The sequence below is a fragment of the Salvelinus namaycush genome, chromosome 18 (genome assembly GCF_016432855.1).
Source record: "Salvelinus namaycush isolate Seneca chromosome 18, SaNama_1.0, whole genome shotgun sequence".
Classification (NCBI taxonomy): Eukaryota; Metazoa; Chordata; class Actinopteri; order Salmoniformes; family Salmonidae; genus Salvelinus; species Salvelinus namaycush.
In genome coordinates this window covers 21,866,051-21,881,725 of record NC_052324.1, presented here as the reverse complement: position 1 = coordinate 21,881,725, position 15,675 = coordinate 21,866,051, and the positions used below count along the sequence as shown (strand labels likewise).

Here is a 15,675-nt window from a genome sequence, read left to right as displayed (position 1 = left end):
GTCATGTGAAATCCATAGATTAGGTCCTAATTTATTTATTTCAATTTAATGATTTCCTTATCTGAACTGTAAAATCTTTGAAATTGTTGCATATTGCGTATAGACTTTTGTTCAGTGTATTTTCTTTGTAGTACAGAATTAGTACCCATGATTGATCGCACAATCCAGCACAGTAGGAGGCAGCATGCACATGAAACGGTTGTTTGTATAGCACCTTTATACCATAGAAGAAGAAGAAATCATGCGCATGTTTGATCCTCAAAAAACACGAGATGCAACGTCACGTCTATCTGTCATGGCGCTGTACAGCAGTCAATGTTGACTTTTTGAGTAGACGACTGGCTGAAGAAATTGACACGGTTTTACTTATAGAAGGGGTACAGTACATTTAAACGCAATCTTGGTTTGGTGAACATCTGTAGAAGTAATCAGGTAATTGTAATAAGACAACTATCTAAACGCAGTCAGAGTCCTTGCTAACTAATGTAACCAGCATGCATTGTTGCCATGTGTTGACAACTTCTTGATTCTCAGTTGTGGTAGCTATAACGTTGTCTAACTACCAATAGCATAGGCTCTAAAACTTGAAGAATGTGGTATCAAAGACAAATATAAAGCTATGCGCATTCCTTCCAATTATTTATATATACAATAGATGACGCTACGTTGAAGCCTCCATCTTGGCACTCCCCTACCATTATAGTTTTTGGAACGTTTATTCTATTGCGGACACCATAATGTACATGTGTCAAACTAATTCCACAGATGGCCGAATGTCTGTGGGTTTTCGCTCCACCCTTGTACATGATTGATGAATTAAGGTCACTAATTAGAACTCCCCTCACCAGGTTTTCTAGGTCTTAATTGAAAGGAAAAAACAACCTGCAGACACTCGGCCCTCCGTGGAATGAGTTTGACACCTCTGTCTTAATGTAATTTAAAAAGTATACATTATGTGAGCTAAACAAAAAATCTATAACATTTTCCTTAAAGTATAATTTTTAGAGATGACTAATGATACTGTCCCCACTACAAAAAAAAGATATATGTAAATTTTGCTTTAATATTTAGTAGAAATACTGTAGAATTCCATTAATTCCTATGGAGGACTGCTCCTACTGGGGAGTGTTATTGAGAACCCAAGGGGGACTTTCAACACGGGGACCCCTCAAGGGTGTGTGCTTAGTCCCCTCCCTGTTCACCCACAACTGCGTGGCCACGCACGACTCCAACACCATCAAGTTTGTTGACGACAAGACGTGGTAGGCCTGATCACCTTCGGCAATGAGACAGCCTACAGGGAGGATGTCAGAGACTTACATGCTGACCACACCGGCTCGCGTCGTGTGGGCGAGTGTTGCAAAATAAATATACACATGTTATTCAGTCATTGCACCCACACTGCTCGCGAGTGTCTGCGTAGCCAGGTGCTAAAATAGAGCTTGGTTCTATTTGTGACGCTTAATGCTCTGCAAATCCCACCTCCTCATTTGTTTTTAGGAGCATATACCTACGTGGGTGATTGAAAGATGAACTGAGGTCCACGCTCCAGTTGGTAGTGTTAATGCACCTTAAAGTTGGTTGCCAACTGCCATATAAAGTCCAAAGAAGAAGCCTGAAGGAGGAGAGATTACTAGAAAACAAACTTTTACCCTTTCATCTGTAGATTAATTGTCAGAGTAGAGGACCTTGTGCATTTCAGGTAAAATAACAACCCAATGTTTCTATCCCAGGACAAATTAGCTAGCAACAGCAAGCAAGTGTTTAATGCTTTTTGACCAGTCCCCAAATTAATATAGGTGGTTCAGAGTTTATTTTGATATTTCAAATTGCTTGTCTTGATCGTGTCTGGTGTGGGGGGACAAAATCAACATGCGCGCGATGGCTCAGCATGTTAGTGTGGTACCAGGACAACAACCTCATCGTCAGTAAGACCAAGGAGCTGATCGTGGACTATAGGTGAAAGGGGAGAGCTCTCCCCCAACCACATCGACAGGGCTGTTGTGGAGCGGGTCGAGCGCTGTATCACTGCATGGTATGGCAAATGCACCGCCTTCAACTGCAAAGTGCTACAGAGGGTGGTGCTGACAGCCCAGTACATCGCCAAGCTCCCTCCCATCCAGGACCTATATATCAGGTGGTGTCTGAGGAATGCCTGAACAATTGCCAATGACTCTAGTCACCCAAGCCATAGACTATTCACTCTGCTACCGTCTGGAAAACAGTACCGGAGCATCGGCTCTCGGACCAACGAGCTCAGAAACAGCTTCGACCCCCCCCAAGCCATAAGACTGCTAAATAGTCAATTAATGGTACCTAGTGTGTGGGGAATGTGTGTGTGAGTGTCAATGTAGTGTGTTAATATGGTGTGTATATATAGTCTAGTGAGTGTGCGTAGGGTCAGTGCAAGATAGTCAGCGCAGATAGTTTTGGTGCCATTTAATACGCATACACACACGCATACCAACGCAACACAAACATACAAATTCTGCACACACATTCACACTTTTACTCATCAGTAGCTGCTGCTACTCTGTTCTTTATTTTACTCTTATCTATCCTGATGCCTAGTCAATTTACCCTGCCTTTATGTACATATTTACCTCAAATACCTCGTACCCCTGCACATTGATCTGGTACTGATACTCCCTCTATATAGCTCCATTCTTGTGTATTTTATTCCTCTTGTGTTAGTATTTTTATTATTATTTTTAAACTCTGCATCGTTGGGCAGGGCTCATAAGCAAGTATTTCACAGTAAAGTTTACACCAGGTGTATACGGTGCATATGACAAATACAACTTGATTTGAAGGCCAGCGGGTCCCCCTCTTGGGTTCTCAGCTGAAGGTATGGACCACAGCTGGCTCCATGTGAACTACAATCCTGACGCTCTGTTTTAACGTTTAGAAACGTTATTAATCCTTGCATGCGATACGGTTTTGGAAACCTTTTGGAACTTTATGTTTATTGCTCGCATACACAGTTTAGCAGCGGTTATAGCAGGTGCAGTGAAATGCTTATGTTACTAGCTCCTAACAAAGAAGTAAATGTCACAGATACACAAATAATAAATACACATTTTGTAGGCAGTTTGCACCTTGTGGCTGTGTTATCTAGTGGAAACTTGCGCAAAGAGCGTTATTTTAATACATCAATGGCTAAAAGAGAATCTGGCACAAGCAAAGGACCAGTGAGAATTTGCAATCTGTGAGCTTTATCATTCACTGCCAATCACAAGCGTAAAAAAAAAAAGCGAATCATTAATTGTGAGCCATAGCCGCGGGAAGTAGTTCGGGGGTCGGGGTGCTGCGATTTATTAACGTATTTTTTCCCCCGCAACAGGCGGCTATATCATCCAATTGATACAGGACTAGTAAAGGCCTAGTGCACTACTTTTGTAAAAAAAATATAATAATAATCCTGATTTTTCAGGGAGTGCTTCTGCACCCCTACTTCCTGCGGCTATGTTGTGAGGTATTTCATGCTGTGAACATTTTTACATGATATCGGGCAGTGTCACATCAGGGCATTTACCTCAGGCAGCATATAGATATGTGGAATGACCCAATGGAATTGTAGTCATAAGTGCTACATGCAGATATACTGTAGGTGTTCTTGTGAAGACTTATTGAATGAAGCCGTGTGGATAGTTATCCATTTAGCTTTCCTATACCATTTTCTCCCTAATTGCTTTGTCCAGGATGGCGGAGCCAGGCTCAAGCGACCCTGGTGGCCCCTCTAGCACTCCAGCAACGCCTGGAGGGAGTGGCAGGGGATTGGTGATGGGACGCCGGCTTCCAGCTACCCTCTCCACCGGCCGCTTCCCTTCCATGCGCACCAAAGACCTCACCTTAGGAGGGGTGAAGAAGGTAGGCTCAGTGAATTGTATGGAGTGTTTTTAATGGTCTATCACCAGCACTTGTGTATTTATTTAACTAGGTCCATCTTGACCTCAATGTTTTATATTTCAGAAAACCTTCACCCCTAACATTATTGGCAGAAAAGCTAAGGAAGAGTAAGTTCAGTTCTGTCTGTGACAATATGTGTGATTGCATGATACTGAAAATGTTTTCCAGCACATACTAAAGGACCATATGTTGTTAACAGAGTTGTTTTACTTTCTTCTACTATAGGCAGAAGGTTGAGGCTGGGCAAAGGAGGGAAAGGAGAGAGAATGATCGGGGTCGTGAGCGAGGTGGTAGGGGTGGTCGGGGCCGGGGACGTCCAGAAGTCATCCAGTCCCACTCTATCTTTGAGCAAGGGCCTGCAGAGATGATGATGAAGAAAAGAGGTAGGATCAGGGTCATTCATTCAGCTGGAATTCCATAACATTTGTTATATGGTATCATTACCATAATGATGTATCATTTCGTTTGAACTTTCTTCCTGTGCTCGTTTCAGGCGGCTATGAAGGTGAGAGAGATGCACCAAGTGTGGGTCCCTCACCCATCATCAACATTAAGAAGGAGAAGAGGGAGACAGAGGAAGAGACCAAAGAAATTTTGCGCAATCTGGAACGAGACAATGTGAGTCCTCCATGTACCTATGTCTCATCATACTGTCTGTACAATAATTCTCTAGTTTCTTGTCCACTTATGAGTAATTTACAACTAATTTACACCAGTTCCTGGATGACCCTCACCTAAGGAGTGATGTAAGGAGCTGCCCTGTTCAGCTGCCCCTGGCTGTGTCAGGGTGGGGATTCAAGGAAGAAAGTGATGTCACTGATATAGCCTTCAAACCAGACAAGTCTGAGGAGGACATTGAGGCCATGGAGGGAACAAATGCAGTCAAAGGTAACTATAATCACAGCTCTTACATCGCCAACATTCATGTCAGTTCAAATGAAACAGAATGGCAAAACAATCTACTATAACTGTCTAGGCCATTTGTCTCCCTCCCTCTCTTCAGTGAAGCAGGAGCCAGAAGATGCTCCAGAGGTCAAGAAGATGGAACCCACTTTCAGACGACCTCCACTCCCTGAGCCTGAAGTTTTACCTGAGCTGCTGGAGACCTGGAGTCAGAGCAAAGTGGAGGAGCTGTTCTTCATCCAGCTCCCTGACTCTCTACCAGGGCAGCCGCCCACCCAAGAGGTCAGGCCAGTGAAGACAGAGATGCAGTCAGAGGATGGACAGTCCATGCTATTGAAAAGTGAATCTCAAGTAGGTATTCAGGTGTATTAAATATGTGGTTCAGAGAGCAAGGCTTCTGTGTACTCTGTATACGATCAGTTTGTTTGTCCTCTGTGGAATAGGAGGAGCAGCAGGAGGAGAACAGTTGCCATCTGAGAGACCTGCAGGAGGGTCTGGTGGGACGACTGTTGGTTCGGAAGTCTGGTCGGGTGCAGCTCATACTGGGGCATGTCACACTAGATGTGGCTCTAGGAACCTCATGCGCTTTCCTCCAGGTCAGAGAAAACACAACCTTTGGCTGCTCATAGTTGGTTAAAATTAGTGTCTACGGATGATGTCACCAGAAACACTTATCTTTTTCTATTTTTTTTACTACAAAACATGGAAATCTGATGTTTTCATATACACTATATGTACAAAAGTATGTGGACACCCCTTAAAATAGTGGATTCGGCTATTTCAGCCACACCCGTTGCTGACAGGTGTATAAAATAGAGCACACAGCCATGCAATCTCCATAGACAAACATTGGCAGTAAAATGGCCTTACCGAACAGCTCAGTAACTTTCAACGTTGCACCGTCAAAGGATGGCACCTTTCCAACATGTCAGTTCTTAAAATTTCTGCCCTGCTAGAGCTGCCCCAGTCAACTGTAAGTGCTGGTATTGTAAAGTGGAAACGCCTAGGTGCAGCAACGGCTCAGCCGCGAAGTGGTAGGCTACACTAGCTCACAGAATGGGACCACTGAGTGCTGAAGCACGTAGTGTGTAAAAAAAAAAAAAAAAATCTGTCTTTGGTTGCAACACTCACTACCTAGTTCCCAACTGCCTCTGGAAGCAACGTCAGCACAAGAACTGTTCGTCGGGAGCTTCATGAAATGGGTTTCCATGGCAGAGCAGCCACACACAAGCCTAACATCACCATGCACAATGCCAAGTGTCGGCTGGTGTGGTGTAAAGCTCGCCGCCATTGGACTCTGGAGCAGTGGAAACGCGTTCTTTGGAGTGATGAATCAAGCTTTACCATCTGGCAGCCCGACGGACTAATCAGGGTTTGGCGGATGCCAGGAGAATGCTACCTGCCCCAATGCATAGTGCAACTGTAAAGTTTGGTGGAGGAGGAATAATGGTCTGGGGCTGTTTTTCATGGTTCGGGCTAGGCCCCATTAACGCAACAGCATACAATGACATTCTAGATTATGTGCTTACAATGTTGTGGCAACAGTTTGGCTAAGGCCTTTTCCTGTTTCAGCATGACAATGCCCCTGTGCACAAAGCGAGGTCCATACAGAAGTGGTTTGTCACGGTTGGTGTGGAAGAACTTGACTGGCCTGCACAGAGCCCTGACCTGAATCCCATCTTACACATTTGGGATGAATTGGAACGCTTACTGCGAGCCAGGCCTAATCAGTGCCCGACCTCACTAGTGCTCTTGTGGCTGAAATAGAAGCAAGTCCCTGCAGAAATATTCCAACATCTTATGGAAATTCTTCCCAGAAGAGTGGAGGCTGTTATAGCAGCAAAGCGGGGACCAACTCCATATTAATGTCCATGATTTTGGAATTATATGTTCAATAAGCAGGTGTCCACATACTTTTAGTCATGTAGTGTATGTTGATGTTGGTGATGAATTTGATGTTGGAAAAAGGGTGGAATTTCCCTTCAAATCTTCACTTCCCTGTAGTTGTATGTAAACATACAGGTGTGGCCAATTAATATTGGCCCCTTTGCACTTTTCTTAAATAATTCCCTATTCTAAAATAAGTTGAAATTGAAAAACACTTTTGGTCACCACACCTTATCGGATTTTCAACATTGCAGAAACAATTAATTTTTTTAACTTAAGTTTACAATTTGAATAAAAAAATATAAAGACAAAGGGAATGGACAAAATGATTGCCACCCCGGAGCTAGTACTTGGTTGCTCAGCCTTTGGCCAAAATATCTGCAGAAATACACTTATCGTAGCCATCAATAAGCTTGCTTCACCTTTCTACTGACAATTTGGCCCACTTTTCAACAGCAAACTGCTCTAATTCTTCAATTTTTGAAGGGGCCCCTCCATCAACTACTGTATTCAGATCTCGCCATAGGTTTTGGATGTGATTCAGATCTGGAATCTTCGCTGGCCACTCAAGAACAGTCCAGCATATCCTCTTAACAATTCCTGTGTGCTTTTTGATGTGTGTTTGGGGTCATTGTCATGCTGGAAAGACCCACAACCTTCAATGGAGACTCAATATTTGGACACTGGGTTGAACATTGGACCACAAGACACCTGACACTGCTGATTTCATGATGCCTTTTTTTCAAATTAAACTTATTTTAGACAAATGAGGAATTATTAAAGCAAGTGTGCCAATATAATTGCCTCTCCCCCCCACCCCCTTAGGAGCTGGTGTCAGTTGGAACAGGAGAGGGCCGGACTGGTGACTTGTCAGTGCTGGGTCACATCAAACACAAATTGGTCTGCTCGCCAGACTTCGAAGCCCTGCTGGAGAACAGAGTATGACGAACCAGGACAGGATGACCAGGACAAATATAAGCACCCACCATTAGGCCAGGGTTTCTACAGTACAGTGGGGACCACATACAGAATAACACAGACCGTGCAGTGCTGTATAAGGTCTATAAGGACAGTAGTACCACAAGCAAACATGGCACCTAAAACCTATACATGTTTTTTCAGGTGTCCATTGTTGTAACTTGTCCCTGGATAGTTTCAGAATGCGAAATAGAAAGTCTTGTAACACAGATTTCCTACCACTAGTTTGTAAGAAAAGTTGGCTTGTTTACAGAACATTTTATTTATTTTTCTCTGCTGAAAGCGATGGAGAAAGATTACCTTGTTTGAGATGTGTGCTAAATGACTCTAATAAAGGGATGGTACAGTATTCTCTCATTAAAAATGATTAGCCTACATGAATGTGCCAAATTCCAAATGTTCTATTTAGTGATGTAGTGGTAAAGAAAATAGGTGGGTAAACTGATTGCCGGTCGCGCTGTAAAAATGAACGTGCTCTGCTTCCATTTTTATTTTTTTTTATTTTTTTTTACTGTCACACAAAAGGTCGGTAAACTGTCACAAAAACGGTGGGTAAACTGCATTTACTTGTGTTTACCCTCCACTACATCACCGGTCCTATTCCAGTTTTGTAAGCAGATCACACTCAGGTCTAAGCTTGGGAGGGATGAGTAGAGCAGTAATATTTCCCATGTGGTATCCTGTAAAACGCATACCTAAATGACTGGATGTAAGATGAATAAAAATAACAAAAGTTCCTGTGTGCTTTATGTATTCATATACTTATATTAGCACTGAAGCTCTAAGGTCTAGGTCACTTGTTATGCTTCAAACATTTTCATTGTGATATATATCTTTTCAACTTTACATGATGCGAGATGAGGATTTATCAGGGTCTAGTGTGGATTGCATAAGTATTTTGAAGAACTTAAGTATTTTTACTTAAGTAGTTTTTTGGGGTATATGTACTTTACTATTTATATTTCTGACAACTTTTACTCCACTACAATCCTAAAGAAAAGAATGTACTTTTTACTCCTTACATTTTCCCTGACACCCAAAAGTACTCGTTACATTTTGAATGCTTAGCAGGACAGGAAATGTCTAATTCACGCTGATCAAGAGAACATCCCTTGTCATCCCTACTGCCTCTGATCTGGCAGACTCACTAAACACATGCTTCGTTTGTAAATTATGTCTTAGTGTTGAACTGTGACCCTGGCTATCTGTACATTTAAAAAATAAAAAATAAATCGTGTTATTTATACTTTTACTTTTGATACTTAAGTACATTTAAAACCAAATACTTTTAGACTTTTACTCAAGTAGTATTTTACTGAGTGACTTTTAATTGAGTCATTTTATTTGAAGGTGTATTTTACTTTTACTCAAGTATGACTATTGGGTACTTTTTCCACCAATGCATTTACGCAACTAAATCATATGTGTGATTTCCCTCACTGGGCCTACTGTTATGTATTTTATATACATGTATTTTGTGTTCAGCATTAAGTAATGCGCCGGTGTTTCCACGTCCTACCACCAGATGTCAGTTTAGAGACGAGGAAGGATGTTTTTGTTCTTGCTGAACAACGAGACCACAAAGCCGACGAGATTCTCGCAGGAACATCTGATGCGCACCATCATCGTTCATCACTTTACGTCTATGCCGCTGTCCGTTGGCCACGGGTGGAGACAACAATGTGAGGTTAGTACATTAATGTAGCTATCTACCCACGTTTCAGGAAATTGTATCTCATCATCCACGATAGAAAGCTAACGTAGCACAAAAAATCGACTGCTTGATATTGTTTGTGAATAGATGGTGTACAGCGTCAATGGTTACCACAGCCACAAAGTGATCACGTCTAAACCCCGCCTATTTCTACAATTGTCCTAATGTGATTTTTAACATAACGTTGACCACACTGCTAACCTTATGCCTAATCTTAAATTAAGACACACAAGCAAAGTTTCGTTTAATGAATTTGTACTATATAGCTAGCCAATTTTTACTTTGTGGCTGTGGTAAATAGTGAGAGAGTACAGCAGGTTAGAACTAAGAGCATTTTAGTTAACCATAACCCTTTTCTTAACATAATTATCCTAAACTGCTATGTTACTTCTAAACTGATGTGTAATTTCTAACCTGCTAAGAAAAAGTCACTTCTGGTCGTAGCTGCATTCCACCTAGTCAGAGTACTCATAATACTAGCCTAGCTAGTAGCCTAGCTTGCCATGCCGACTCAACTCTATGATTTAAGAATAGCCCGCAATTAGCCTTATTTGGCTGCTGAAATCAAGTCCGCCTACACCAGTGGCTGCTCAACTCCGTCGTAATTTGTTGAGTTGCTCAACTCCATTGTAATTCGTGGAGTTTAGTTTAATTGGCTAGCCTAAAAGTGTGATACGGATTGGATGCATGAATCGTGACACATTATTAGCTAGAATCCGTGTAATTTCTCCCTTCCTGGTCTGCTGGAGATGGTGTTAAATTATTGCAACAGTCAAATGTACGTACATAATTTTCTCGACTCTCATACTGTGCAATAGCAAGCCCCTCACCAAAATGTTATCAGCCAGCCAGCTAACGTTACATAGCTAACTTGCCGGCTTCCGATGTTATAATAACATGTCGTGACTGGAGCGAGGAGTGATGTTTAGTGGAAATAGTAGAGTTTTTTAAACATATATATATATATAGTGCTGTTAGTAATTGCAAGAACTTGTAACTAGCTACAAAGAACTAACGTTAGCTAACTAATGTTACGAAGAACATACTTGGCTGGCCTGACCATCCTAACATTTGAGTCATCATAATCTGAAGGAGAGAGACGCCACGCTAGCATCATGGTCGTGTCCACCATGCGCAATTCATTTTAATTGACATTATTTGCGTAAAGCTTCATATTGGTTGATTCTGCTACTTCCCAAGTGGGACACACATTCTACAACGAGTTAGCAAGTCGGAACTCTCCGAATTTCTTAGTATCGACCAGCTCTTAGGCCTGACCTTGTGTTTTTGTTTACATCTCTTTCAGGTACATGTGATACTCAACTAAACAGTTGCAACTTTTGGATTCTTTCAATGCACAATATTCTCAAACCCTTTCAGGGTCCATAAAAAAATGTTTGGTAGTAGTGGAATTTTAATTTTGAGTTAAACACAAATTCATTGTAGCCCCACAATAAGTTTGAATGATAAGAAGCTAAAGAAAACAACTGAACTGATAGACTGGAAGGCCCAGTTGCTATAACATATCTATAAAGCTGGGAGACAGCAGCAAGATGCTGTCCTCTACAGACATTGATTCACTGACCAGTGTGAGGAGGAGTCTGGTCCCTCAGACGTCTTAATGAAGGCACTGCTCTGGCTGAGAACTGAGACTGAGTCCTAAAAGGCGGACAAGTGCGGCACTGTCTCCTCCTGCTGTTGGGTAGCCTTTATATTCTGTGTAGTAGGATCTCCCCATTGCCCCCTAAAGCCTCAAGATGGGCCCATTTTTAGACTTCAACCCTTTTGATAACCTGCTGTGCATTCTCTTGGGCATCTCCTTCACTGTGTGGTTCACCCTACTGCTCGTCTTCATCATCGTGCCTGCCATCTTTGGAGTGTCCTTTGGCATTCGCCGGCTCTACATGAAAACCTTACTGAAGATCTTTGAGGTGAGTGGGAACCACTTGACTGTTTGCAGGGGTTCACAGATGTTATCAGTTTGTGGTCAGATAGGATGTCACATCAGACATTTGCACATGCATAATTAAGTTGAATGATCAAGAATAGATGGTAGGCATATGTCACACAACATTTATGACTGACGTAGACTTGAGTGGAGTGCATGGATTATTATACTCACTGTGTGCAGTGGTGGCACTTCCTTGTTTGACAGTGCACCTGACCCAAACTGGGATTTAGCAATGGGAATTTAGATTAGTGTAGGTCATGTGCACCTCCCCACCTTCAATCCCTCACCTCCGACATCAACTCTCTATTGCGGGAGTTCAGTTCAGGTCCATATTTACAATGTGCTTCATTTGCTTCACATGAAGTCATGACAAACACCTTTGTTGTCACAGAGAGCCCGAAGCAGGACATGTAATATAAGATGGGTATAATGAGTGTGTAATAGCAATAGCACACAAGCATAAAGTTAGCACCACTCTAATCAATGACTCAACAATATAATGGGTCACTGCCAAGAGAGTCATTAAAAACTCTGGCTTCACAGTGACCTTTTACCACTAGTACCCAGACAGCCGTGCATTCAGTGGGTGGAGATTACATGATGACCAGGGGCCCTGCCTCCTCCTCATTATGTAACTATGGAGAGAACAGTACAGACCTGGGTACTAAAAATCTTCTTCTGGCTACATGTTTATGGTATGAACATGACTTTGTGGGATCTGTGCTTCTGACCCTACATTATCAACATTCACTTTCTTGTTTAGCCTGTTGATGGGATCATGTGTCTCTCAATATGATTAATCAAAAGTTTCAATGGTTGTTGGGAGTTAGCCTAGCTGTCTGTTCACCTATCACTAGTGAGATCAAACCAGAGAAGGTTATCTCCCTCTGTCATCCTCTGCTGTATGTGTTGACAGTAAGCCTGTGAGCAGTTTCCAGTCAAACCCTTTGAGAGAAAGTTATAGTGGCAGAAATAAATGGGCTGAAGGGAGATAGCTGGAGATATTCTCAGCTCGCAGTAGTGCCAAGCCTAGTCTACCAGCATTTTTATGAGAGAAGTAAGCTTACAGGCTGACCACACCGCTCGCGTCGCAAAATCAATTTAGGAATATATGTTATTCAATTATTGCACCCACACTGCTCGTGTGCGTCAACAAGCGTCTGCGTTGCCAAGGGCTAAAATTGAAGTCATTCCTATTTCTGATGCCCTGCAAGTCCTGTCTCTCCCATCTCCTCATTGGTTATACCCACGTGGGTGATTGAAAGACGAACTGTGTTGCCTGTCGGTGTAGTAATACTATGAAAGTTTAGATGACAATCACCATATAAGTTCAAAGAGGAAAAAGCCTGCAAGGAGGAGAGATGACTAGAAACGATTCGGTTGACCGTTTTATGTGTGGATTAATTGTCAGAGTAGAGGACCTTGTGCATTTCAGGTAAAATAACAACTCAATGTTTATATCCCAGGACAAATTAGCTAGCAACAGCAAGCTAGCTAAATACGACAAATTAGCTAGCAAGTGCAAGCTAACTAGCTAAATTGCCATAAATGTTTAATGCTTTTTGACCTGTCCCAAAATTAATGTCATTGGTTCAGAGTTTGTTTTGATAATTTAACCTGCGTGTCGTGATCGCGTTTGGTGTAGGGGGACAAAATAAATTGATGCACGATGGCGCACGCGGCCGGTTTGGGTTCCGTGTAAAGGGTAAAGATAGGTGATTGGTAGTATGACCGATTTATTTTCCTTCTTGGTTTGTGCGAAGACAGACCTTGGTATTGCTTGGATGAGTCAAGTCTCCAATGTGAAAATCACGTCCTTTGCTGCTGGTAACATTTCACAAATGTAACCCCATAATCTTGATATGTGTGAGCTGGGCTATGGGAATTGTCTTGCTATCTAGGGTATGAACCTGAATGTTCTCTTCATGGTTAGTACACCAGATCTCATGCAGAGAAGGTCAGTCTCACAAGGAATACCTGCTGGCTTTTATACCAGATTGGTGACAAAGCACTTTCTGTTCAACAATATTGCATCAACTGCAGTGTTAGAGAATGGGAAGGAGAGAATGAACAAGGAGGACCCCGTAACTCCTACTCAGTCTAGGCTATGAAGTGAGTGTAGAGGTATCACACAACAGCTCTTTTTTTTGGTTAGTAATATGTAATCCTGTGCTGCCACACCCCTTTGTCCTAAGCCATGTGCTGGCCTTGATTTGCCCTGTTCCAGTTCAGACTCAACAGGATTGCTATGTTCATCTACTAGCCTATACCAAAGCAAACACATTTGTGTCCCTATAAGCTGCACTTTAGTCTTATGATTCACATGTCATGGTATTGTCATGTCAGTAAGGATTTTGTTGCGGCCAACCAACTGTAAAATCTCCCCTCGGTGAGCAGTGTTATCCTTTCAAAAGCTGGGATGGTCAATTTCAGTTTCTAAAGAGAACTGTGTCCTTTGTCCTGTAGTGTTGTTGACATTGGCCTGGCACCGCTTAGTAGCAAAGATGCTTTGCCTCTTACTATGTTGTTGTGATCCTGTCCACAAGTGGTCAGTCTTGTAAATGTCCAGTTTTCCTGTCCTGTCAGAGGAATGTTGTGAAGTTGATCAGGTGAACCTTAACTGCTGTCAAGGCCTGTTGCCTAGTAAAGCCTTTTAGAATGTGAACACAGTCTATACATTACATTTTTCTAACTAGGTGCCGTGAGCTACTTCCATTAGCCATTTGGCTCAAAGAACTGTATTGGAGTGTCATGTATGTGTAAGATAGATGCTTGAGCAGATTGGAATGTTCTGGCAGCAGAATTCTGCTGCTCTTCGCCCTGTCTGTGAACATCAGGATCCCATAAAGATGTGATGTGTTGTGTGAACTTGCTCCCAGCTCAGTGCCAAAGGTTGAAGTAAAAGTTTGAGAACAGCGGATCCCCTCCCACTTCCTCCTCCCTGCTCTGCCTGTTGTTGCTAAGGTATGGGCAACACTGTCCATTTCCAGCCTCATACTTTAGTGTTTGTCTAGGTGTGCAGATACAGTATGGACATCTGCACTTCATTCAGCTTAGGTGAGCATTTTCCTTTAGGCCTACATAAAACGGAAAATTACTATGTGAATGCATTTAATAAAAAAATAGAGAACAAATCATTCCAATGATTTCCATGGTGACAGACTCCCCTCATAATCGCTAGCTGCCCTGGAATAGTAATATCAAACTAATAGCAAAATACCTTATCAACCTAGTAGAATTAACTGCTTTATGTTATACTGTGTTTGTCTTGTGCAATATTGGCCTATTGGAAATGGCACTTGTTGATAACATGTCCGCAATTTACTGCACGTCTTTATGAACTCAAGTGTTGTAGATAAAATATAATGGACATATCAATGTAGGCCTATCTGTAATTGTATTATCTGACCTGTCAAACTGCCACATAATTCCCGTAATAAAGCATGAAGCTGTTTTGGTCATTTTATGTGAAATAAAGTAAAAATGGAAAGTCTATTTAGAATTTGATTATTGTCTGAATGAGATTGAGGCAGAATGTTTCTCTAGGAAGTAACGGGCTAACACCTGCAGGATCTTTTCTGGATCAAAAAGGGGTTTAGGTGGGCGTGGCAGGGTGTAGAAATTGCCGCTGTGGAAATGCTTTTTAATTTTTTTTGGCGGTGTAGAGAAATGTGTTCATTTCCTGCTTGCTATTCAAAACATTTCTCCATGTAGCTGAGACATTTTAGCAATTTTTAAGGTAATTTCCTGCAATTGTACACGTTCTGTCATGGAGCTTAGAGAGAATGTTGCCGTTTAAAGCTAATTTCCTGAAATTCAAGGCATTTTTGCCTTGGCTAATGCTGTTCTTTTGCTCAAACATAACAAAATCAATACTGCTGAATTCATTGTTTTTGGAATTTTAAATTCTCCCTGACTTTCTAGCTTTTATTTAAATGTTTCCAATATTATATACAGTACCAGTCAAAAGTTTGGACACGCCTACTCATTCAAGGGTTTTTCTTTATTTTTACTATTTTCTACGTCTGTATAATAATAGTGAAGACATCAAAACTATGAAATAACACACATGGAAACACGTAGTAAGCAAAAAAGTGTTAAACAAATCAAAATATTTGAGATTCTTCAAAGTGGCCACCTATTGCCTTGATGGCAGCTTTGCGCACTTCACGTTCTCTCAACCAGGTTCATGAGGTAGTCACCTGGAATGCATTTCAATTAACAGGTGTGCCTTGTTAATTTGGAATTTCTTTCCTTAACGCGTTTGAGCCAATCAGTTGATTTGTGACAAAATAGGGTTGGTATACAGAAGAGAGCCCTGTTTGGTAAAAGA

General features: G+C 41.8%; 2 protein-coding genes across 3 annotated transcripts in view; both read left to right on the top strand.

Annotated features, from left to right (window-relative positions):
* Nucleotides 1-274: 274 nt before the first annotated feature.
* On the top strand, nucleotides 275-8,413 carry LOC120063239 (DNA-directed RNA polymerase III subunit RPC4-like). 2 transcript variants are annotated; one of them, XM_039013478.1, is made up of 9 exons: nucleotides 275-432; nucleotides 3,702-3,870; nucleotides 3,973-4,016; nucleotides 4,135-4,292; nucleotides 4,403-4,527; nucleotides 4,626-4,797; nucleotides 4,913-5,163; nucleotides 5,256-5,408; nucleotides 7,525-8,413. In XM_039013478.1, exons 2-9 carry the CDS (start codon nucleotides 3,703-3,705, stop codon nucleotides 7,642-7,644), a joined length of 1,191 nt encoding a protein of 396 aa, XP_038869406.1. In that variant the 5' UTR covers nucleotides 275-432; nucleotide 3,702; the 3' UTR covers nucleotides 7,645-8,413. The 2 variants fall into 2 exon arrangements, with proteins under 2 accessions (XP_038869406.1, XP_038869408.1); XM_039013480.1 differs by having other exon boundaries at nucleotides 283-377.
* An 836-nt stretch (nucleotides 8,414-9,249) lies between these two features.
* LOC120063238 (glycerol-3-phosphate acyltransferase 4-like) overlaps nucleotides 9,250-15,675 on the top strand; it is a 30,208-nt gene continuing 23,782 nt past the window's right edge. Inside the window, exons 1-2 of the mRNA XM_039013477.1 lie at nucleotides 9,250-9,364; nucleotides 10,698-11,322. Of these exons, the coding sequence (XP_038869405.1) occupies nucleotides 11,149-11,322 (174 nt within the window). The 5' untranslated portion in view covers nucleotides 9,250-9,364; nucleotides 10,698-11,148. The remainder of the gene's footprint in view (nucleotides 9,365-10,697; nucleotides 11,323-15,675) is intronic.